At 29.5% G+C, this 23,198-nt stretch overlaps 2 protein-coding genes across 2 annotated transcripts; one reads left to right on the top strand and one right to left on the bottom strand.

The window, feature by feature from the left end:
- Positions 1–29: 29 nt before the first annotated feature.
- LOC107068105 (uncharacterized) lies at positions 30–867 on the bottom strand. The gene is made up of 2 exons (XM_015324172.2): positions 707–867; positions 30–462 (listed from the first exon to the last, which is right to left on the bottom strand). Exons 1-2 carry the CDS (start codon positions 794–796, stop codon positions 109–111), a joined length of 444 nt encoding a protein of 147 aa, XP_015179658.1. The 5' UTR covers positions 797–867; the 3' UTR covers positions 30–108.
- A 7,073-nt stretch (positions 868–7,940) lies between these two features.
- On the top strand, positions 7,941–13,866 carry LOC107068106 (uncharacterized). The gene is made up of 3 exons (XM_015324173.2): positions 7,941–8,096; positions 9,084–9,266; positions 10,163–13,866. Exons 2-3 carry the CDS (start codon positions 9,092–9,094, stop codon positions 10,522–10,524), a joined length of 537 nt encoding a protein of 178 aa, XP_015179659.1. The 5' UTR covers positions 7,941–8,096; positions 9,084–9,091; the 3' UTR covers positions 10,525–13,866.
- Positions 13,867–23,198: the final 9,332 nt, after the last annotated feature.

Here is a 23,198-nt window from a genome sequence, read left to right as displayed (position 1 = left end):
TGTATATGTCTAAATTGAACAATGTCATATAATAATATGAAGAAACTATTACTTTATTCTTAATGAGTAAAATAATATTAAACATAGAATTTACAAATTTATGCATATCTAACGTTTTAATTCTTGTATATCTTGTCTTTTGTGAGTTCCATCACAAAATGGTCTATTTAATGTCTGTTTACAATTACATAACCAGTATTCTTTAGTTTCTGGGACTATAAATCGGACAGGTCGCAATTTAAGTTTTAAGAATATATTCCTGTGTGTACCATCACATAAAGGTTGGCTTTTACTTTGCCCACATGAACACCATTGATATAATTTTCCAGCTTCACAACGTAGTTTGAAAGGTTTTTTATCGTAGATTGAGCCGGTCTCTTTTTGCTCACTAGCACTGTATACTTCTTTCAATGGATTTACTGGTATTGAAGAATGTTGGGATTTTGTGCTGAACACCATTATCTTTAAAATTATCAAAATACATTATTAATGACAGAATAATGCAGTTATTCAAATATATACGTAGATACATTTTAATCTTAAGTAAAATTACTATGATAGGAATATAGTATGATACAAGGAATCGTATTTGGTTAGTTTTACTAACAACTTAATGAACTTATTATTTTTATAAGATTTCATTTGAAAAGTACTTACTGATCGTATCACAATTCATATAAATATTTGTGTATTATCTTTAACTTACTTGTTGATATTTTAAAACATTTGTGCGAATAAATAGCGGTAGTTTAATAGCCATGGTGATATTCATTGTGCAGACAATATTCAGAAACATGTGTCTTCGATAAATTTTATCAATGAAAGTTTAAACACGTGATATTGAATTTTAGAATATCTGTAGTGACAATTCAGTGGTTATGTTTTCATTACCGACAGAGATTCAACAATGATAAATTAACGAATTATATCATTTACCGACGGAATGTCTTTATCGATAAAGTCAATATCTTTATATACTACAAATAATTTCATTCAATAAAAATCAAAGGGGTTATTGTAGATAGTGTAACATAGAATTTAATTAAGATATTTATTATATAACATATACAACGATTTAATACGTTTATTGTGAATCAGTATAATATATTATAATATTTCACATTTTTGAATTATAATTGCATCACTATAATCTTTCAATAAACAAATTAATTATAGATGAATATTTCAAACAATAATAAATGTATTTATTGATTTATCGAACGTCTCTTTAATAAATATTTATTTACTTAATGATATAAGTACTCATTGATTTATTAAACAAATGGACGTTCTTTGTGTATTACTTGTTTGTAATTAATGTAATTAACAGTATTTCGGTTTCATGTTACCGTTGTGTCCGATTACAAACAACCTAATACATTCAACCTAAAAGTTACAATCACAGAATTGTTCTAACAAGCTAGAAACTATAGATTATTTACTATTTCCTCCTTCTTCTTTTAGGAATTCTAATTGACGAAACTAAAATTATACCATATTTTTTCAATAATGTTTTCGAACAAAAAATGTTCACTCAAAACATAAATTATGTAATTAAACATTTTTCAAAAATTAATCAGGACTGCAAATTGAGTATTATTTTATAAATTCTGAATTTTTCCTCTTTTATCCTTGACCTTTTTTTTATTCTTCTTTTTAGATTGAAACAACGACATCGAGTCGTTGATAAGATCGACATGTCCAGTTATCGTATTTCTATGATTTAGATTAGATTAATCTGTTGACGTTTCTCGATCGTTACTGATCGAAACCTAACGAGTCTTTAAAAGTGGAAAGATGTAAGTAAATATATGCATACGTAACATATGTACAGTGTATACGTATAAAAGAATAAGAAAAAAAAGAGAAAGGAAATATATTTCGCCATGAAATATCTCGACGATATATCATCGTGCACGCTTATACCAGATAATCTAATTCCATATCTCGTGTTCTTGCATAATTTGGCTATGTTTAAAGTGGGGCTTCCTCTTCTTCTTCTTTCCTTTATCTTTAGAGTTGAAAAAAAAAGCTAATCGAAAAGAAGGTACGAAATGGAAGGCTTAAAAGGCTATGTAAATCAATATAAATTTTTCAAAGTTTTAAAGAGGAAATGGAAAGAGAAAGAGAAAGGGAAAAATAATAACAAATTGAAAGTTAAAAAGTAAAAGAGAGAGAGAGAGAGAGAGAGAGAGAGAGAGAGAGAGGGAGAAATAGGGATAGTTTAATGCTGAGCTAACAAGAAGCTTTGCTGATAGGCACGAGCATGGTAGCGAGTGGGCTAATCGTTACACGATGTCGTCGCACACGTTGCTTTGAATATTTAAAAAAAAGCATAGGGAGTGTTATTTCCCACAGGAGGCGGAGAAATTCTACGGGCACTCGAGAATACTAAATACCAATTTTCATCTTAATTTTCTTTCATACTTTCGAACGCGTTTTTTTTTCTCTAATACAAACTTCGAAGAATTGAAGTACGAGCCAAAAAGCTACTTTTTTTGTTTATTTTTCTCTTAATTGCTCTTTTAATGGTAAGTGAAAATTTAATAGTCAGGAAAAAAAAATTAAAAGATAAAAAAGAAAAAACAAAAACGATGTAGAGAGGTAAATCTTTGAAAAACTAAAAGAAATGTAGAAATTTCAAACGATATTTTGTCTAATGTTATAATATTCATGAACTTGTAATGTAATTTAATTAGTGTTCTGTGTGAAAAGGAAATAAAGCAGTTTAGATAAGCTGTCGTTGTGGGGCTTTGTTGCTTTTCCACGTTTTCCTTTTGACTTACTAACTTTAATTATCTCGTAGGTAAAGAGAAAGGAGCTTGTTTCAAACGTTTTCTTTGTATATATATACATATATTTTTTTATTTTAGCCGTTTACTCTTATCTTTGGATTAATGTATTTATCTCATATGAATAATATATAATTTCGTTATAATTTACATGCACACTCATGTATTATCACTTTTTAGATTGTTTAGGAAATTAATCTTTGGCAACTTCTACATTTCCAAAGATATTAAATTAGATATACTCAAAAAACTAATTGCCAAGGATGTTCGGAATACGTTAAACTGTCGTTAAAGATAAAAGTGATTTTTCGATATTGAAGTTCAATTCATAGAATTTGAATTCCTTGATAAAGAAATTTAATACAAAACGTAAAACGTACTACTCATAAATTTTTGCTAAAAAAAAATAAACAAAATCTATTTCGGTTTACTTGAAAGATATTCATTTTTATATAGAAATATCCTGTTTCATCTGAATTTACGTAGCGATTGGAAACTTTTTGCTGGTATTGTATTTACGTAGATTTTATATAACACGTAAATAGATAGACCGGTTGAATGAGACTTTGAATAAAAATATTGATAATAAGCTATCTGATTAATTCGAGAATCATCCGTTAATTGTGTGATATGTAACAAAATAGTATTAAGCTTTAAATAAATGATTTTACTTGTGTAGATATGTTTTTACGCAAAAAAAAAAACTAATTATCTCTCTCTTTCTCTCTTTTTTCTTTACTCGAAGTTGGTATCACGCGTGAAACGATAACCCATTCTCCATGCACTTTTTTTCACATCGATCGATATTTTTGGACTAGAAAGAGTTCAATAAAAAAGATAATGTCGATAGGTTGGTTTATTAGAAGTCATACGTGTTTCCCCGTTTTATTTTAGATTCAATTCTTTTCTTTGGCGCTTTTTTTTTTTATCGAAAACAATGTATCTACGATAAATACCCTAACGTCCAAAAGAAAATTATGAGCTGATCGTTAACGCAATATCGTGTATTATTGAAATTTATGATCCCTTTCGGCACGATAGTAATTTTAACGTTGTGCATCAAGAACAATAGTTAATAATGAAGCTATTAGATAACGATTGCTGATCGTTTGTCGTATTATAAACGAGAACGTGCAACGAATTCGTAAATCGTCTACATTCGATATTGTAAGTTTCGATTGTTTGAACGTATGACTCAATTTTTCCATTTGGAAAAATAAAAAAAAAAAGACAAATCTCTTAATATTTTAATTATTTTTCTTTTTTTTTTATTCGAGAATTCGGCCCAATATCTGTATTTCCTTTTTATTTGTGCAATGATTAAATATATTTAAAAAAAAAATAAATGAAGAAAAATGTGTTTGTTCGTATTTCAAATCTCATTGAATAATTTTGACTTCGTTGATTCTATTTACGATAGTCTAGGAAGATAAAAGCACGAAGAAGGATTTAAGATGGGATTTGGTTAATGACCGAGCAAATAGAACTAGTGATCAGTGTAATCATTTCGGATGTTCAGAGATTAAAGAAAGTGTCTTGAATCGGGGGCTTTTTCATTCGTCAAGAAGGATTTTCGCGAATTTTCTTGGATATTCGTTTAAGTTTTCCTAAATATAGTTTTATTTGTAATTACAAAAAAAAAGGAAGAGTAAAAGGAAACAAAAATTCAGCGATTCAGCCACGCGAATTCAACCAATTATTATTTTGATTAATTTAAAACACGATTCTCTTGAATAACAGAAAAAAAATTTATTATTTATTTTCTTTGTTTATTTTATATATTCTATCTCTTTTATTTAATTATTAAATTATTAACGATATACGAATTTGTAATCCTATCTGTATCCACAAAATGATCATAAATTTTTCGTCTTCCTCTAATTCGTCAAACGAATCTCCAAGCAATTTCTCGTATCCTTTTATTAATCACTTGTTTCGTCTTGATACATAATGTACCCTTGATGAGACTAAATTTCTCTGTGGAAAGTGAATTTCTTAGTTTACTGATGCCTATCTTGAACGCGTTAATAAGGTTCAATGCACGCTTTTATTTATTTTAAAAGCCTAAATACGTGTAAACATTTTACGCTGCAGATATTATTTTCTTCCAATTATTAGAAACAATAAAGTATATTTGTAGAATTGAAATAATTTGTTTTTTATATCGAGATACGAAACTTCAGTTACAGTTCTGTTATAAAAGTATTATGTTTTCTTGGTTCATATATTTGGTTAAACAAAATTAATTTTTGTAAGCTCGATAACAGTGACTTTTGATACGTATTGTATTTAAAAAGCATGAAGAGAAAAAAGAAAAAATGTGTATTAAAAGGTGTCGAATGGAAAAGGATTACAAAGAAATTTGTTCTGACACTTTTAGAAATAAAATCTCTTATGGATTTGAAAAAAAGAAAGAAATAAATACAAAAAATAAAATAAAATAAAGAGTACAGAGAATCTTGAAGGATTAACACCTTCTCCTACTTCTTCTCAGTTTCTTCCTTTTTATTATTATCCAGATAAAAACCTTTTATGATCCACAGTTGTCTGTTGCAAGCTTTAAGTATTACGTTCTACTTGCTTTCTTAGTTTCTCGTTCCTGTTTCTCACACTGATCGCACCCTGGAGATGGCAGAAAGATTAAAAAAGGGTGAACACTCGTTGGCCAACTAAGAAAATTAAGGAAGACGGCGACGTAGAAGAGAAAAAAAGGTATTGCATTTTTATTATTAGCGTATTCCTTTTTTTCTGTTAGGTGTCGTTAAAAATCGTGCAATTTATAAAATATATCCTACGTATTCTTTAGAGAGAGAAAACGTAATCTTTTACGTGAGCTGTTTATTGCCGATCCACGAAAACAAGAAAAATCATTTCTAGACATCGAAATTATTTTATATCGAAGATTTTCCATCTTTCTTTTATTTGTTTTTTATTGATCATGATCATCGATTACATTTAAATCCTGAAAAAAATTTGATCAAATAAATACAGAATAAGATTAAAGTTATTTTTTCCCGAAGCATTCGTTCATGTAATTAATTTGTTCATGAAAGAATGTGCGTTTATAGTCTGTGCAAACAATCGATATTTTATTCTGCAAAAGATTTGGATTTATATAACGGTTATAATAATTGTTAAAACACTCACTCCCCAGAACTTGGACACAACAAAGCTTCGATTGTGTTCTGCTATAATTAAATAAATCATTATTTAAACGATGTTAGTTGTGTATCAGTGATATAGTGTGTGTAGTAGTTATGTATGAGTTATAAAATTCATAAACAAAAATGAAATTTGTCTTAAAATAATCAAACTTAAATCTTCAATATCATTCAAATGGTGAGGTTTGCGAAAAAAATATAAGATACCTTTTTTGTAGAGCATTCAATTTCTTATAAAATTCTTCCAGAACATTTTTCTGTACAATCAATTAATGATGAGGTATGAATTTTATTCTATTGGACTGAGAAAAAAATAAAAAACTGCGATGCGGAGGATCTTTCTATTAAAATTAAGAGCTCATATTTGGTAAAAATTTTTTTAAGGTGTCTAGCAATCCATTTTTTTGTGGCACTTGTAAAAAAAATATAATTGATTTTTTTTACCCACCGTAATATACGTACAGGCGGCCCTCAACTTTTGCACAATTCGCTATTTCGAATATTTTTAAAGATTCAACAGTTTAATCCTCTGCGATCGGATGTTCCCTGAGAGGGGACATCAGACTAGCCATCAGATGACAATGTTGTTCGGATAAAGAGAATAAAACAGTTTCAGTCTTGCATTAGGGCGTGCGTCAACGTGTTTTGTGTTTTGCTAATTTAGATAAATACTTTAAAACACAATTTTTGGTGCATATTTTTTACATCCCTGTACTTTCGAACATTCAACATTCTCACAAACTTTCAGGAACCAATTATATGCGAAAGTCGAGGGCTACTGTATATATATATTATACGTACTAAAAATATGTGACATAAATCACTCTTGTTTTCAGTATCGTATATTATAATAATTGTAATAGAGGTATAAATAATGAAAAGAAAAATAATATGAATGAAAATTGAAGACTTTTACAATAATTGTCTCTCATTGAGAATACGTGTTGCGTGTTCGTAATCGAGCATTAAATGAAATCAAATTAACGAGGACGAATCATACAGATTGTGTCGCGACAATGATTTTTCCTCGTAATCGTTCAAATTCTCATTAGGTTTTCTAATAAATCAATCGATTATGTAAATAGCGATAGAGTGACATAGCTTATCTCCATAAACGATTGTTCGTACTATTCGAATTTGGTAATATTAATCGTTAGGACCTCTTTTTTCGAAGTATTTCTTTCCAAAATTTGTTATATTCTTTTTTCTTTCTAATTTCATTCTATTGAATATTAAAAAAAAGAAAAACCTATTCTTCAAAATCACGAATATAAAACAAAATATATATTCGTGAAGTGCCATCGAAAAATTCGATCAACGTATCGCGTTAGTCTACCACTTAATACGTACAAACACATAACACACACACACACACACACACACACACACACACACACACACACACACACACATATATATATATATATATATATATATATATATATACGTACGCACCAGCATGTTTTGTAATAAAAAGAATATATTAAAAAAATGAAAAAAAAGATCAAAGATATTATCACAGTAAGAATCGATTACACAAATTTACGAGGAAAAATACGTCAGCGGTCATATGGCGAGATATCGTGATACGAAGAAAAAAAATTCCGAACAAATTACCGGTTTGATTTACAAGAAGGTATTCACTAAAAAAAGAAGGTGAGCGAAGCGCGTATCAAATTTATTTTCGATGAATAAGAGAAAATCATCGCGAGAGTGCCTTGAAGCGCGTGAGTTTTTCAAGCGAGTGGATGAGGGTGATCGTTTTGTTTAAAGTATTGGATAAAAAAGAGAGATAAAAAGTGAAAGAGAGAGAGAGAGAGAGAGAGAGAGAAAAAGAGAGAGAGAGAAACAGGAAAGGAAAAGGGAGAGGGAAAAAAATGGTAGATATGTCAATGGTTTACGAAGAGGGTGCCAAGCTCGAGCCGGATTGGTGGAACAGAAAGGGTATCTGTGGATTCTCTCGTGGGTGGTTGGGTGAGACTATATAAAGCGTTTCGTCGTTCATGGGACACCACAGTTGCTTCTACGTGTTGCTTCACCTGCATTTCGCTATCCTGCGTACGCGTTTCATCCCCCAACCGCGAAATAGAAAGAGATTGGGAAAGAGAGAGAGTGAGAGAGGGAGTGGAGGGATTCAAGGAAGGTGAAAGAGTTTTTTTTTAATCGGTGCTCGCGTTCCACCAACTGTTTTCTTTTTTTTTTATTATTTTATTATTCTTTTTTCTCTTTTTTTTTCTATGCTTTCATTCATATTCATTCGGACGATGACCGAAAGTTATCTTTTAATTTTCGCTTTAACGAAGGAAGGAATAGCGTTTATCAATCGATGTGGTTGAAAGGACGATACAAAAAAAAAGCAAAGAAAGAGAGAAAAGGAGAGAGAGAGAAAGAAAGAGAGAGAGAGAGAGGCGTGTAACCGTGGGGATTAAAATTCTTTTTTTTTTTTATTTTATTCGCATATTTTTGATCTTTTGATATTAATTATTAATCTCTCTTTTGTTCGTAAAAAAAATCTCGTGTAATGGAAAAATAACTTTGTACTCTCTTTTTGACAATATTATTAGCAATCTTTTGGGATAGATTTTTTATCGTATAAAATAATAAGAAATTAATTAAAAAGTGACACGAGAAACAAGTTATTTACGAAAGAATACTGCCAATTTCATTTTGGTGAACTTTTAGACCCACGGTTGGGAAAGCGTTAGTGAAAAGAGCGGTGTTACATAATTCATTGAGAAACGGTTATAAAACAAACGTCATATTTTTGTTCTTTTATTCTTTGAATAAATAACTTCATCGTGGGGTTTCCGATTGTTTGAAATTTGACGGTTACTTACTCGAATTTTAATTAAAAGAGAAAAAAAATCAGAATACGAAAGAAATGTCACACAATTCAATCGGGTTGAGATAACTTTTACGTTACTTTACTTTACGTTAGCTTTTCTTGTTTTCTTCTTTTTTCTTTTTGACACCCTTTTTTATTTTTTCCTTTTTTTTTCTATCAGTTATTTTGAAAATAAATTGATCAATAAACGATTCGAAATGAGTGAAAATTAAATTAAATTAGTATTACCATAGAATTACGATTGGATTGTGTGAATTGCATCTTTTCTTTATTTTTAACTCTTAGGTGCGAGAATGCTCTGTCGTGGGATAAGATCATCTATGGTGCCAACTTTTGGTAGCATTCAATTGATAACGTGCCTATGGATTGGGTGCACCGTTTGGTGCCTCGTGCAGGCCACCGATGGCCAACATTTTTATCTTCAAACTCGTTACGACAAACGTGATGTTTCACGTGCGGACGTGCCAGGTGAGCTTTCGAGATCATTCTTTTCGATCTTTATTTAAACCACAATATATCTTTTTCCCAATCATTGTCCGATTTTCTTTCATTGATCAATTCATTCTCTTCCTTCTCATTTTTTTTTCTTTTCTTGAATAAAAATGTCGATCAAACGGTGGAACATTAATTTGATAAGTTTGATAATTGATCGATACTAATGTCATTTTTGTTATCTAAATTTTGATCTTCTATTATATGAATAGCAATGGAATATATTTTTTGCGAACAAAATGTATAAATTTATAAGAAATAATGTTTTTTTAATTGAATGATAGAATAAATATTTGAGATGGAAGACTATAGAAGGCAGATAATCGAAAAGTATCGTTTGAAATGTGCGTCTTTCGGTAAAAAATAATTAATAAAGTTAAATATGGGATAGAAAATTAATGAGATTTATTAATCCGTTCTTGGTTATTCTTCTCTGTTATGTTTCGTAACGACATAAATGATTGATAAGTATTTTAAAAATAGTTGGATCTATAGTAAAATAAAAAAACCTATTAATTGTCTTTCTTTGTAGTAAACATCACCACCTTGAATCTTTTTATCTATTTATCTCCTTAATTGTAAATGCAAACGAGTGACCATTCGATATCCTCTTTATTTCACACACAAACAATTTCAAACAAAGTAGGCCTTCATGAGGAAGTTGATTGAAGGGTTCTGGATAACTCAAAAGTTAGAGAACAGTCGTTTAAAAACGATATAACGGAAGACTCAGGTGTTTCGAGTTTCAATCGGAGTTGTTTGTTTATGATCTAATTTTTCTTATGAATACTATAATACACATGTATAAATTTGATGATAAAGATTCAAAAATTAACATTATGATTTTATAATTTTTTGTTGTTGATAAATAGTACGATATGAGCGTTCAGCGATTTATCATACAAATGGAAGATACGGAAGAAGCGAATCAAAGATTTCAGAGGACACATCCAGACCGATGAAAATCGTACCCAGAAACAACATGTTTTTCCTTGGAAGTAGATATGGTAAAAGATCTCTCGAAGATCAACAACGTGTTATTTATCATTCGGAATATCCATTGGAACGTTTGGATGCTGTTCTCGAATACGTTGACGAAGCACGTCGTGTAGCAGAAGCGAGGAAAAATCAACGAGATGATTCGCGAGAGGAAGATGAACGACAAGATGACTTGGTGGAAGCTGCTGCAGCAGCAGCAGCAGCGGCAGCAGCAGCTGTTATTCCTTTTCAATAAGCGTTCAATTATCTTATCTAAGATAATTCGTTTCTTTTTTTTACTCGAACAAAAATGATCTCATTTCCATTTATTTATATTTCTCTCTCTCTTTTTCTCTTTTAATTTTTAATAAAAAAATATTCAATTAATGGATCCTCCCATTATGTAAATTACATTTCTTATAAAGGTAATTCATTGGATAAACATCGAAAGAAAGAGAATGATAGTGTTCATTGTTTGTCTCTCATCTATGCGATTTAACCACTCGAACACTATAGTCGTGCTCGATGTTTTACCTTTTTCATTTTTAGATAAGTAGAATGTTATTCTTAATAGAATGTATTTTATGTATATGTGTATATGTGTATATATATACATATGTACATAACTTGTGAGAAACATGAAATAACTTCGATAAAAGAAAAAAAAAAAATATATATATATATATATAAGATTTCTTTTTGACCATTAATAACGACTTCCTTCCTTCTCTTTTTCTTTATTTCTTTTTTTTACTTTACTTTACATTACTTTACGTTCTCGAATCTATTCTCATCATTTTCTTTAAATTATTTGTCTTTTTAATTAAAATGAGAAAATACAATGGATGAGTAGATGCATATAATTTGTCTCATGTCAGTTTAAAGAAAACGACGTTCTCGTAGGACAATGATTTCTTGGGAAAATGATAATTGGACCTCTGAGAAAAAGTCTTAATTAGATATTAATTAGAAAGTTTGTTAATGAAATTTTTTTTCGCAAAATGTCAAAAATTTATTCTAAAGGACATTTTCATTCTTTTTAAGAATCATCGAGTTTTTGCATTAAAAGAAAATTTGTTAGAAAAGTTGTCTAATTGTTTAAAAGAGATTAGCAGGAATCAATTGTTTTCCTCAAAATTATTTGATGAAAACTCTTTAATCCTATTTGGGACCTACTTTTGAAGTATCGAAGTGAGAGAAAGTAAGAGGAGCAGTTTGTTGGCTGACGCCTGTGCTCTCTCGAGAAAGTCAAATCTTTTCTGAACATAGTAGAATCGTCTGACTGGATGGAAGCAACAAATACATAAGGTGTAATGCATTCAATTTCTTTTCGAAATATAATTTAGTTAATTGAGTTTACTTGTATATCTAACGTTACCCTAATTTTCAAGATTATTTGACATTATAGCGAACTGGTACTTCAAAAGTAATTTTAGAACCTTCTTGTGTTTTGATTCGCTAAATAGTTTTATCTCTTTTTTTCTTTTGCCATCCTATTAGAAATGGAAAATCAAAGTCTGTATTTTCGTCATGGTTTGCTTCTTTTTTTATTATTCTATAAGAGCGATTGAGAGAACATAATTATTTTCCAAAAATAATGTTAATAATGTTAAAATTAATTTTCCTAATATCGTTATGGTAATTTTGATTTGTAAGATGTATCATACTACGTTTATTCGTTTAATTGAAAGAGATAAAGATAAAATAAAGGAATTGGGGGATGCTAATCGTTCTAATAAACACCTAGTCACCCTAATAAATTCTAAATTCTAAAAAAAGTGTTTTTCAGTTATCATTAAAAAAGAAAAAGTATTTTTCAATTAATTTAATGAAACCTACAATATAAAATATATACATATATATAAATGGAACAAGTACATCTACGTTGTATACACTATATACATTATTACGTATAAAAGTATAGGTATATACATACTGTTCTTTGATTTTTATCCACGCATTATATTTTGTAAGGTGAAAAGTACCATCATCTTTACAAAAAGAATATTTACGGATATCAAGATTAAATTTTACGAATAAAAAATATAATATACATGAATATGTATTTATGTTGGTAGAAAATTAGATAAAAGTAATAATAAAAGGCGTCTATATGCAATACCGTTCTTTCCTTTTGATATGTTTTGTTTTTTCTTTTAACGAATCTTTGTATTCCACTTTATTTAATTTAATTTAATATAGGTTGATATAATTTTCAGAATATAATTCCATAAATACTGTTTTAAATTTGATTGCACATAAATTTTAAAAATTAACATAGCACATTATGTGAATTAGTTTTTTAAATTATCATTCATTATTTTATTTCTAACTGTTTTTTTTAATTGTTATTTTGAAATGAAAAAAATGTCATTTTGAGATGGAAAATGTTCATTTGAAATAAAAAATTGTTCTAATGACCTGAAAAATCTATATATAACCACTTGAAGACCTATTTGTTTTACATAAAATTGTTTATTAAAAATTCAATATATAAATCGTTTTAATAAAAACACTTCGGATAAGTAATCGGTTTTTTTATTCCTATCAAATTTATTTAGATATTTCTTCTACGATCGTTAAATAATATTTACGAGAAAAAAACAATTAAAAAAATTAAAAACATGAAATCAACAATGTTGAATCGGAGTCGACGTCTTCCGACGATTCTTCGATCTTTTGACGATTATTATATCGGATGACGTTAGTACACATACGGACAACACGCGAGGTCACAGATTAGATTTCACTCTTTTCGTGATGTCACCATGAACATACGGATGGTAATCATCATACAAACGCGGAAACTTTCATACACGATACTCTTCCACATATAAAACTTTTCCATTTCAATTCATCGCATTATTTTGTTTCTTCATCTTTTTCGAGGTTGGTTTTCTTTTTTTTTGTTTTTTATTTATTTTTTTGTTTAATTCTAATTGCAAATATGCTCTTAATGATTCCAAAAATTGTTCTTTTTTTCCAATTTTTTTTGTTAACTGATCTGGAACAAAATACCCCATGGTTTAATTAATCCAATTTTAATTAAAAAGTACAAATAACAGAAAATGAAAATATACCTACTCATGGTAAAATTTGCCATTTTGAATCTAGTATCAACTCTGTTACCAAAGTAAACTCGATAATTAGGCCGTTCAGTGCACACATCGATTAACTCCATAAAACAAAAAGTTGAAAAATGCGATGAAATAATGTATACTGTTTCTTAAATTCCTTTCAATGGCCAAAAAAATTTTACCGTTTAATGGTGTTAATCTTTATTATTCAGGAAAGTTATTATAAATATAAAAAGTTATGACTATACCAAGTGCTTTGACACTTAAATTTAAGATTTTTCAAAAAGTGGAGTTAATCGATATGTGCACCGAACGGCTCAATTATTAATCTAAATGCAATTTCAATTGTTATTTGGTTCTTTAGTGAGCGAAGAATAAGATATAAAATGGGTTATTTGTTTACAGTACTTTAACAGAAATTATAACGTAGGATATTCGAGGTTTGTATCGAGCAAATAAAAGTTAAGAATGATGAATGATAAAAAAAATGTATTATTTGTAAAATAAAAAAAGAAAAAGGATCAATTGAGTTTCTTTTAAAGATGTATAAGTTCATTAACAGCTGAAATAAACCTTGTTTTATTAATTTGTTATTGGATAATAAAATTGATACATACTGTTAATATTTATAAAAAAACATTACCTGAATTTATCAACATGTACAAATATTTTTAAATCAATTCTAAAGGCAAATCCTTAAATATTTTGGAATGACAAAATGTGGACTATTATAAAAAATAGCTTATATAAATGTATGTATAAATAATATGACTATTGATATCCAAATGATTTTAAATTCAAATCTAAAATGAATTTTTGTTATCAGCAACAAGCGATTCAGAAATTATAATAGAAAATTATCCAAATTATCGTAGAAATTAGATTTTATCCTGTTGCCAGTCTATTTCTATCATTACGAAGACTTGCATAATGTATTATCATTAATTTACAAATTCGTGTTCGTGCGTTTTGTTATATTATCACCTTTTATACGTCGTTTGCGTCATTAGTTGTTTAACAAGTTCGATCTATATTAAAACATCCTTCTGCGTTTGAAAACAATCAAATATTATGCAGTTAGAGTTTTATTTTGTAATCAAACAAATGGTTGATACGCGAAAGAATGTACAATGGGTAAAACAAATATTCACTCGTTACAATCGTTCGTTAACAACTTTAATTAATTAACCATAACTAAAAGAGAAACAATAATAATAATAATAATAATAATAATAATAATAATAATAATAATAATAATAATAATAATGGATATTCGAATAATGAAAAAGAATTCTATAAAAAAAGTGTAACAATAATACGCACAATAAATGAACGTACAAAAGATTTACCATTCGAAAGCGATTCCCGCTTTATTTCTTTCATTTTTAATATTCTTTTATTTTATTATTTTTTGTTTTATTTTTTTCTTCTTGTTTATTTTTAGAATTCGATCGCTTAATCGTGAAAGATGTCTACATAACGTTTTGCATACGTATTTATGTATATACTTACACATTTATATATATCGCAGAGACATTGGACTTTCGAGTTCACGGAGAAAGTTTAGCTCTAACACTCGAATACCTGCCTGCCGACCTATAGAGAGGCGTCTATATAAATAAAAGGAACGTCGATGATCTTGCTCTCCGTTTCGACCCAGTTTTTTTTTGCTGGATGCACCTTGCAACTGAACGGCATTCCTCTAAACGCTATCACTCTGTCTCTTCTCAACAAAAATAAATACATAGTTATTAGTGCACATTAGAGAAATTATTATTTCAATTTTTAACCACATTATATATATATAATATACAATTCTCTTTCACTTTTGATCTATGATCATCATCCATATTATTTTGTTATAGAAAGAAAAAGAGAAAGAGAGAGAAAAAGAGAGGAAGAGAGAGGGAGAGAGTCATTCATTATGTATATATTTAACAACGTCGTTCACTTTCGTTTTCATTCTTATGGAATAGAATTAACACATATTTTCAATATCCGTGACTATAATGACTAATCGTTTAATTTATTTGCAAGAATACAAAGGATGATAGATTTTTATTGATTTGGAAGTATCTAATTGAATATATTATTAAAAGGAATATAATAAAATGATAATATTTTGACAGAAGAAAAAAAGATAGAGAGAGAGAGAGAAAAAGGGAGAAGATGATGATGAGACAAGAGACAAGGAAAGTATCGTTGTCGTAGTCGCGAGTAATCCTTCATCGTCTATGTTTCAAATATATAATTTTATCTAGACACGCTTTCGCCCGTCCCATATAAAACGTCACCTCTCTCTCTCTTTCTCTCTCTCTCTCTCTAAATCCACCACGACTTCCTCTTCGAAAAACGCTCTTACTTTCTTCGTCAATTCCATCGGCGTAACATCATCGCGCAACACACGAGAGAACGCATGTTTTTTTTTCTTTTCGTTTGTTCGTTTTGCAATGATCCACCCAAGTCAATTGTGTATATACTTTAATAAATCTGTTTGTTAATTCTTTTTATTTAGAAATAACTAAACCAATCGAAATGTTAATATGCTTACAGATATCCGAGTTATATTTAATATATTGGATTGAGTACAATTTTATTCTTCGTATTTTAAATGCAAACTTTGAAACAATTTATTTTTTTTTGTCTTTTTTTCTCATATTTTGTATAGCAGAGATTTTTTCCAAATGGTTTTAAATTGTTTTGTCAATCGATATTTAATTCTTTATCAATAAAATAATTTGTTGATCTTTTTTTTTTGTAATAAAACTTCAAAACGTATAGGATTTCTTTTTCGTGTTTTGTCAATAACTTTTGATCGAACAAACAAACGTCAAAATGTTCTATGATTCTTTAACTTTCAAACGCCTTTTCAAATTTTGTCAGATATGATTAGTATTACCGTAATTATGCGATTTTAAATTTATCAGGAAACTGCGAAGAAACTTTTTTTCCTGATTTAGATGATATAATTTTGCTAAATAATTTTAATGAATATATTAATTCAATTAAACACGAATTATAATAATAATAATAATAATAATAATAATAATAATAATAATAATAATAATAATAATAATAATAATAATAATAATAAATATATTTTATAAATTTAATAAATATATTCTAATCGACGTCGTTTTAATGAAATTAGAAATCTTGAGAATTTATAAACAATACGATACACTGTAGGTAATTTATGTGTTAATTCGACACACACATACACATACACACACTGGAGAGATATTTGCAAAGAATATTATTAATTAGCTTTATTCGATTTAAATACAATTTAAATTAATTTAAAGAAGAAAAAGAAAAGAATCAACTTCGTTAGTTCGTTGGTTCGTCATTCTTAATGTTGCGAAATCGAAACTTAAAGATTCCTAGTCCGTGGATAATGTAAAACAAATATTGAGATACCATCTGATTTCACTGACACTTCCATCAAGCAAAATTGTGTTACATCCTCGTGTCTTTTTGTTCGAGGGTCCTTCTCGTTGAACTTTCACCATTTTGTGGAACCTTTAAAATAATAATTGGAATGGTGTAATCTCTTCGTTAAATCTCCGAGTGTCATAAAGTCGAAAGAAAAAGTGACCCAAATAATTGTAAGGAATTAATTATGCTTGTTCTTACGTTGCTTGATTATCAAAAGATATAATACAAAATGTCGAATTTGAAGAAAATTCACTCTTTGAATCCTGAACAATACTTGTTGACAATGAAATTGCAAGAATTGCAGATGAGTAAAAATGTGCCAAAAAAAATCAAAGAAACAAACGTGTCGCGAATTGAATCGCACGTAATACCGTGGCATATCAAATCGATTGAAAAGTGTCGAGAGTCGATGTCGACAAAGAACTTGATAAATAGCGTATATACATGAGCTGTTAGGTAGGTAGTCGTAACTTTTCGAAAGAGTTCTCGACAAAATTTCTCTCATTCTCATTCTTTTCATGCTCCTTTTCGAACGGACAATGGTCGCGGACGGGGGTGTATACGGTCGGATCTTTGCTCTGCTACAAACGTTCCTCGTAACTAATAGTCTTATGTCGTTCTATAATTGTCCAAAAGCAAATTAGTCGAATTAACAATAGAAAAAAGAAAAAAAAAGAAATTGGTTAATTACGGAACAATAGATATTACAATTTCATAAATTACAAGCGAAAGTTTCCGACAATTTCGTATTGACTTACGTTTAATTGTTGTGCAACAAAATTATTAAAAATATTTAGTATTCATTGTTCGAGTATTGATATCGTTTTGTTCGACTTTTAATTAACTTAAAAATAATATTAATGTTTACGATTTTTAATTTTTTATTTTTTTTTTATATTCATCTAAATTCAACCGATAATTGTTTTTTTCCTTTCTTTCCTTTTTGTTGTTAGAAATTCTCAAGAGTTTGTTATGTTTACGCGTTCCTAGGATTTCGTATAACATTCCACATATCATAGAAAAAATATTATACGTGCACATCCGGATATATCAAGTACGTCCCACGTTTACGTATTTTTTTTTCTTTTTATTTTTTTCAATAAAACATTCGCTAGATCGTTTAATTCTAGCATTCTTTGGAATGAAACTATCTTGTAGGAATTTCAAGCAAATATATTGTGTGACTTCCTTAAATGTAAAGTTTTTGAGATAAAGTTTGAGATAAGCTTGAAGATAATTCATTGTTAAGAAATTGAGATGAGAGTTATGAGAGTTAAAAGCGTTCCATGTTCCGTAATCGAGTTAACTAGGCAGAAATTCGAATTCGTAACATCGATTTCTTGACGACTGATGTTTTTGTTTTAATAAAGAACATTAAAAATAATTGATATGTACGAGTCGGAGGAACACAGGGTATAGGAATAATTTATAATGAATAATAATTTATTAATAAGAAAATGAAACTCATATAGAAATTTTCATGATTAACCTACTTCGTCACAATTTGCTCATTTATTATCGTATAATTTACCAACGTAAACCACAAATTCCACGTAGTTGAAAATTCAATAAATACTCCTTTCTATATATCTACCAAGAATTAGAAAATAAGTAAAAGGCAATGAAATATTGTACGTGTCTATGTACATATGAAAATCGTCTACGTAACAAAAAATATAAATAATCACGCTTAGTGTCTATTATAGGAGATCACCTTTATTTGTAGATTGTTAAGAATCCACGTTATGTCACATGATCTTAGGACTCTGGATATATAGGCCTAGTATCCGTAACGTAAATGCATTCCATTAAAGTGATTCGTCTTTCTATCCTATTCGTTTTTTTCGTTTTTATTTTACCATTTATGAGATCAAACCGGATGCAGTAGTTCCTTGAACGAGAGTATAATAATTTAATTTGATTATAAATCAGATCCTGGATATGATTTATAAGAAGAGGAAAAAAGGGGGTGGGTGGAGTGGAACACCTTAATGGACTTTAAAACGAAGAGACAATTTTTGTCGAGGCTCAGATCAAAACAGAGAAGAAAAAGAGAGAAAGAGAGAGAGAGAGAGAGAGAGAGAGAGACGAGAGGATGAACGTGCAGGAGTCCTGATGTTACTTGTTTACTGGTACCTCTTACAACTGTTGTTGATTCATGGTGGGAGACATGCGAGAGAGTTTTATCGTGAGCTTACCGAAATGAAACTACACGGTTGGAGAAAGTGAGTGCCGAGACACGAGTTGAGTAGAGGGACGGATGAACGGAACGGTGGGCAACGAGGAGCAACTACGAGCATCGTCGAGAGTATAAGCCTTCAGTCCTGGAATTATCCAGTCGTGAGTGGATAGAGAGATGGTGTGAGCCCTCGACCAAGTGCGGACCACTCTGCCGCTTCTTATTCCTTCGACAAATTTTTTTTTTGTTAACAAAGAAACGGTTTATTCTATAACCCTTTTAATTTTTATTTTTTACAAACATTTTTCTTATTATTCACATTGGAATAAGAAGAAGAAGAATAAGAAGAAAAAGAAGAAGAAGAAGAAGAAGAAGAAGAAAAATTCATCGTAAGGATGACGAGAAGAACTAAGATCAAATTCGTGGAAGGAAAAAGAAGAAGTCATTAAAGATCGAGGGTTTCTATAAATTTTTTAATAATTTTTTTTTTCATTGTTATTGTCTTCCCCCATATCCAATCTTCTGATAATCGTTGGTTATACGTGATTTTGTACGTGATGGTGCGTCGAAGGGTCAACAAAGTGTGCTACTAGTGATTTCCTTGTTTTTTTTTCTTTTCTTCTTTTTCTTCTTCTTCTTTTTATTCTTTTATTTATCTCTCATATGTTTTGTTTCACCGATAAAATTCAAATAGTATTCGTACGATTCAAATTCAGTGATATCAAATTCAATTATATTTCGATTATTAAAAGAGAAAAAACGTGACTCGATCATGATCAAGATCGTGTCACTTATGTGTGTAACTTATGGATAGTGTCCATTCGGGTTAGAAAAATAGAGGAAGGTGTTGAAGTGTCGGTGAAAAAGAAAAAAGAAAACGACGAAATATATATACATATAAGAAGAAAACACACAAGAGGAAGGATTATAATTATCGTTCGAAAGAAAAATTTATTTCTCTTGGTACATTGGGAAGAACGTTGTTCGGCTACTACTATTACTACTACTACTACTACTACTACTACTACTACTACTTCATCGACTCTCACGAGAGCTGCTCTCTCTCTCTCTTTCTCTCTCTTTACTCGAAAGAGACCAGGAGAAATCCAGAAAAGGTCAGGTTCGCGTAGGCTGTACGGGGGATCGACTTCGATCTTGTGACTCGGTGAGTCCTCCTCGCTTTCTCGAGTCTTTAATTGTTTTTATTTTTTTTCTTTCCTTTTTATTCTTTATTTTTATTTATTTCTATTTATCTAACGCAAAATTATCGCAATAACAGTAGAAACATTTAATGATATGCAAAGAAATTTTCAATTTAATTCGAGCATTTGAATAAGAAGAAGAAGAAGAAGAAGAAGAAGAAGAAGAAGAAGAAGAAGAAGAAGAAGAAGAAGAAGAAGAAAAAGAAGAAAAAAGTTACGTTCCATGTTTATTATTCAGATTTGTTTTTGTTTTCTTTTTGTCAGGGAATGAAATCTCTATAAAAAACATCTAGGGTGAAAGTGAGATCGTTTAGTAACGTTTTTAAGTATTAAAAAGAAAGCTTTACGACGATTGAACGCCTTCCAAAAGAATCCGGAATATCTCCATTTCGGTGATTTTAATGCTGGAACAGATACGGTTTTTTATTGAATTTCATAAATCAATCTTAAGGATTTCTAATGGCTTCTTTAATTGGTTAGAACTATTGATTAATTTTTTAATTGTTCATTTTAAAATGATATTTTCAATATGACGAGATGATTGATCAAAAAAAAAAAAATAAAATTTGGTTTTAAGCAAATATTTTTCCTTTTTTATTTTATTATAAATTTCTAATAATCAGATTTATATTCAAATGAAAGAAAGTATAATACGAAATCAAACGAAGACGTTTTATTTCGTAAAAAACATTCGTCATTTGTTAAGGTTCTAGTCTCGTAGTTAGTGAAAGTATTTCCGGTATTCTCCGAATCCGAAGCTCTTACGATGGTACCACATTAAAGATGTGCGTGTTTCGATGAACGTTTTATGTACACGGATTGCTTAAACGGCACTCCTACTTTACGTAACAGAATTTCAAGGGTTTTAATAGAGAAACGTGTCGAGGAAGTAGAAAACAATTCGAATTTTCCGATTGCGAATCAATAATACATATTACTTACGTACTTTCAAATTATTATTATTATTATTATTTTTTCTTTTATTTTTTATAAATTCTTCTTTCGTTTCGATGAGTAGTTATATGGAATGAAATTGTATAATAAACATTTTAGTTCGCGTTAAAGTGTTAATCATCCATGTGTCTGTGTACTACTATGCGATACGTATCCATTTTATATTTATATATTTATTTTAATTATGTGCTAGGTCTGATAAATTTACAATTAGTGTTTCACATTAATTATACTTATTCGTTGCGCATAATTTATTAATATATCAGATTTTTTATCGTGGATACACTTGAGTACACGTTGTGTTTATCAATCGATTAATATAATTTAAAAACTCAATGAAATTTAATTGCCTAATTCATAAGTATTCGTAGATAAGTGAAAGCTATAAATATTCGGGCAAAGTGTTTTCTTTTTCTTTTTTTTGATATGTGCTCTCTCTTTTCATCATTTTTTCTGACTCAACGAAGGCGAAAGGATGACGTTGTTGTTTATTGATAATTTCTTTTTTAATGCGACGCGATCGTTATTAAATATCGCTCTTTATTTCTTTTCTTTTTTTTTTTTTTTGATTAACAATTAATTTTTGCTAACGAGTAAGTACCTAATGACGGTAAAAAGACAAACTATCGAATGCCGTGCTAAAAGAATTCGTTACACAATGGAAAGTATTCGTCACGAAGGTGGGTATCAACGAATTAGACCGTACCGAGAAGAAGCGTACTCTTTCAAGGCCACGAGAAATAAGATAATAACAGAACACTGTGATTTCTTCCAACCGGTTCTTTTCACGGGCCAAGAAAATGGCCCTTACGGTGATGGGAAAAGAATTCGAAATGATTTCGTCGTCGTCGATGATGCTGAGAAAAAATTTTCGAAACGTTTAATAAAAAAAAAGAAAAAATGTACCGTTATTTTAATTCCGTATTTCTTTTTTCTCTTCGAAAGAAAAAAAAACGAAACGTAGATAAGAATTTTATATTTTTTTTTTTGAATAAGAAAGATTCTCACGAGTGTGAAAAATTCACAAACGCGATTATTTATTCCGATGGAAAAGATATTATTCTCATGGAGGGATAAAGAAAAGAAAAAAAGGAAAAAAGAATATAAACAAACGAAAAAAAGAAGCAATGAAGAGAGAAAAACTAGAACGATTAAAGATTTGTATTTATACGATTCGACGAGAAAGTCTGTTTGAGGAGAATATCTTGAATTTTCGTTAGTTTCATTTCGGGAAAAAGACAATAAACGACAGACAAAGAGACACGACGATTTGGGCGAAAGTGAAGGAGGCACGTTCCTCGTTGGAGAAAGTAACGGATCACGTTCTCGATGCCGGTTCGATCAGAGAATTTGGAATCCTCTTTGGTGAAGAGGTACTCGATAAAAATATATCGTTTAAAAAGGAAAAGAATATCGAAAAAAAAATAAATAAAAGGCACTGAAAATGTAGGAAGGTGTGTAGGGTGATGGGTGTTCTGATATATCATGGTAAATATATTCTCACGTATAAGTAATTATATGTGTGTATGCGTGTATGTATATGTTTATTTGTGTTTGTTCGCGAAGCTTTCACGAAGCGCCAGCGAACAGCTGGAAAACGAAGGTGCAATTACGTGCCACGAACACGGTGTGTCCTGGTGTGGTGATACCAGTCAGAGAAGAAACTCGGTACTTTCGTTCGGTGTTGTTGTATATGCCAGTTAGAACCAGCTAGACACGGGACCGGTGAAAGTCCCGTAAGTCTCGAACCCTCGTCGACTTTTTTCTTTCTTTATCTTCTTCTTCATTTCTTTTCTGATTTTTTATTTTATTTTTTTACTTATTTCGAAAAATTCGATAATGTGTGTATATAGTTTTAGTAAATAATTTTAAATTTTATTTATTTAATCACTGTAAATTAGGTAAATTTCTGTTTTCAATTTACGCATATATCGTTTATCTATCTTACATGATTTTGAATTGACTCATTATGTCAATGTATAAGTAATTGCTAGTCTATAAAACACAAGAAGAGTATTAACGTTTAATGAAAATTTCACGCAAATAGATTTTATCTTATCTCGTATCCTTACCTTCAGTA

This window comes from Polistes dominula, unplaced genomic scaffold, assembly GCF_049000335.1.
Source record: "Polistes dominula isolate Pdom_NZ unplaced genomic scaffold, Pdom_raw_medaka contig_82, whole genome shotgun sequence".
Classification (NCBI taxonomy): Eukaryota; Metazoa; Arthropoda; class Insecta; order Hymenoptera; family Vespidae; genus Polistes; species Polistes dominula.
This window is presented reverse-complemented; position numbering and strand designations above follow the sequence as displayed.

Excerpts from the sequence above, each read along its gene's own strand:
- LOC107068105 (XM_015324172.2), bottom strand. The coding sequence starts at position 796 with ATGTTTCTGAATATTGTCTGCACAATGAATATCACCATGGCTATTAAA. Across the intron at positions 463-706 it reads ATGTTTTAAAATATCAACAA|ATAATGGTGTTCAGCACAAA; the intron begins GTAAGTTAAAGA and ends ATAATTTTAAAG.
- LOC107068106 (XM_015324173.2), top strand. The coding sequence starts at position 9,092 with ATGCTCTGTCGTGGGATAAGATCATCTATGGTGCCAACTTTTGGTAGC. Across the intron at positions 9,267-10,162 it reads TTCACGTGCGGACGTGCCAG|TACGATATGAGCGTTCAGCG; the intron begins GTGAGCTTTCGA and ends GTTGATAAATAG.